Source organism: Etheostoma spectabile, chromosome 6 (genome assembly GCF_008692095.1).
Source record: "Etheostoma spectabile isolate EspeVRDwgs_2016 chromosome 6, UIUC_Espe_1.0, whole genome shotgun sequence".
NCBI classification, from domain to species: domain Eukaryota; kingdom Metazoa; phylum Chordata; class Actinopteri; order Perciformes; family Percidae; genus Etheostoma; species Etheostoma spectabile.
In genome coordinates, this window is record NC_045738.1 from 18,705,593 (window position 1) to 18,708,373 (window position 2,781).

At 42.4% G+C, this 2,781-nt stretch overlaps 1 protein-coding gene across 2 annotated transcripts in view; it reads right to left on the bottom strand.

Annotated features, from left to right (window-relative positions):
- The window catches only part of ankmy2a (ankyrin repeat and MYND domain containing 2a), a 22,604-nt gene that overhangs the window by 16,355 nt on the left and 3,468 nt on the right, over positions 1 to 2,781 (bottom strand). For both annotated transcript variants that reach the window (XM_032517603.1, XM_032517602.1), the window contains exons 5-8: positions 2,299 to 2,459; positions 1,283 to 1,497; positions 699 to 834; positions 368 to 496 (exon numbers count right to left, since the gene is read on the bottom strand). In XM_032517603.1, the coding sequence (XP_032373494.1) occupies positions 368 to 496; positions 699 to 834; positions 1,283 to 1,497; positions 2,299 to 2,459 (641 nt within the window). The remainder of the gene's footprint in view (positions 1 to 367; positions 497 to 698; positions 835 to 1,282; positions 1,498 to 2,298; positions 2,460 to 2,781) is intronic.

The window sequence follows — 2,781 nt, forward strand, 5'->3', positions numbered from 1 at the left end:
CAACGAGATTAAAGCAATCCCTTTGCAGTGTTGACACAAAAAAAAATAAAAAAAAATATAAGAATATAACAGTATAAAATATCAAAAATATAAAGAAGAATCTTAAAGTCATCTTAAATAGAGTATTGGACAGGGAGCCAGTGCAGTTGTTTAAGGAGTGGAGTAATGTGTTCAGTTGCTGGGGTTCTGGTGATCTCACGGGCAGCTGAGTGGACCAATTGGAGTGTAAGGATGGACTTGTAGAGTAAACCAGACAGGAGGGAGTTACAATAATCAATACGAGAGGTGACAGGAGCGTAGACACTGAACGTTTTTGCACATGTAAAATAGATGTAACTTGTTATATTGCTGACGTTTGGACACTCACCATTTTACAGATGGAACATCTCTTCTCGGCTCCCTTCTCTCCACAGGAGGTACAAAACTCTGCATCCATGAAGCCCACCTGGCCTGTGATGGCCTGAGTCAGCACTGACAGAGCTGTGGGGTCGTTGCCCTGCGATGATAGAAAGAAATAAAAATAAAAAGATTAGGCTTTGCCCAATAAACATACAATTCAAATCAAATGTAATGAAAACATGAGAGCCTCTCTTTTCAGATGTACTGTGATACAAAGGATCAGAAAAACACTATTTAAATCGCATTGCTGGATATAATCATCTCTAAACATCATTCATTCATCATTCATCCAGACTCACAATCTCCACAGGGGCGATACTCCGCACCAGCTGCTGCAGCAGAGTAGCATCACAGTAAGGGAACTTGCGAATGCACTCTCTGAGAAACTTCTCCTGGTACACGGGGAAGCCATCGCTGTCCCGACCCTTCAGCAAACTGCAGGACAGGAATCAAAGAGAAGAAAAAAAAGAAAAAAAAAGATGATGTCTGTTTTGAAAAGAATTGTATTATTAAATGTCTAAACAGAGGTCAATCATGTCTACACCTGCATCACACTTAGGGTTGGGTACCGAAACCCGGTTCCACTAGAGGAAGGCTATATGTGAGGAAAATATTAATTTAGTTAGAGTGATGTCTGCTCAACAATAAAAAAGACCAAAGACTAAATGAGTTCTGAAAAAAATAAATAGTGGTTACACTTTTAAAACTCCTTTATCGTGCACATCAGGTGCAGCAGCTATTTGTATAGATTTCCATTCCCCCTTTCCAGTTTGCCAGAGTAAAACGTCAGTGTAGCCCATTGATAAATAATAAAAACGCCATGTGGCCATTTAGCGCCTAAAAGGGACCACAAATCCTCAGCAAATACCCCCAATGGCCTCACCTCTTGATGAGGCCGTCCAGCTTGTCCTCGCGGTCCTTGAGGAAGGACGCACACTTTCCTAGCACGCAGCTGATGTAGTGCATCTTCATGGCCAGCACCTCGTTCATGTCCTGCTGCTTGATGCACTTCTCACAGATGAGCTCCATCACCCGGCGGCATTTCTCCAGGGCCTCCACCTCCGCCAACAGGGGGTTCTCCTTCACCAGCATCACCATCTGCAAAACACAAGCAATACCTATTAAGCTCCAGGTATTCAAAAGAGTACCCCACCAATTTAGCATTTCACTCTTATAACATTGTTGGAACCATACGGAGCCCCTGGGGTCAGCTGAGAAAAAAAACTAAACCATGCACACAGAGTAAAAATCTGTTCCCTCGGTTTAATAAACTGTTTGCACGGATACCTAATGCGTGCTCTCGGTTTTATAAATGTGACCAAAGTTAGAAAGATATTCACAGATTTTAACTTGTGGGATCAATTACTCTATAGTGAAATGATAACAAATAATTTTCATCAAAACGAGCCATCTAACCTGGAGAAATAAGATAATTCTCCAGTAGCAGCCGGCGGTGCTTAGGGACTGTCTATAAACTACCGACACGACAATATGTATTGATTTAATGATTAAATAAGGTAGTGTCTCCAAACTTATTTTTTAAAAGTGCTGCCGTACAACTAGGAGTAGACAAGTTATAACTGGGGTAAGTTTGGAGACACTACTTTATTTAATCATTAAATTAATACATATTTTTGTGTTGGTTTCACCGCCGGCTGCTACTAGAAACCGATCTTATTTCTCCAGGTTGGAGGCTCGTTTTGATAAAAAATTGTTTGTAGCTCATTGTTAACTTTACTAAGTTAGGAAAGATGCGTCATTTGTGATTTAATATCATTTCAGTATAGAGTAATTGATCCCAGAAGTTTGAATGGACGATGGAGACATTCATTTAGTCTGCATCTAACACATGTTTACAAAACAACTACTGCATTACCAGTCCCTCCAGCGGTGCCCTACCTTGACGGGGTTCAGGTTGGTGCTCATGATGACCTTGTGGAGGGGTCCCGCCAGTTTGGGCGGCAGCTTGGGGTTCTTCTCCAAACCCTGTGGCTTGGTGTAGTAATCCAGTCTGGCACGGGAGAAGAAGTTGTTGATCACTGTGACACAGTCGTGCTGCCCTGAGGAGGGAAAACAAGAGATGGTTTAGTTTTCAACATGAATGTAGCGTTGGTCACATGTTCATGTCAGAGCACAACATGACATGACTTTGCGTAAACATACAGCACATGCCGACTTTCTTATGTGGCGTGTTATCTGTACGCATTTTGTGTGTATGTCTACGTTGTCTACAGCGGCCGTAAACATTCACGCCACTTGGTGCGTTATCGCCACTTGCCGTGTTATCACGAGAAGAAAGCGACGGTTGAGTTTAGGAAACGTGACACATGGGACACGATCCCCGGTCTCTTCGATTAAAGTCCTGTCTTTTACACCCCCCCC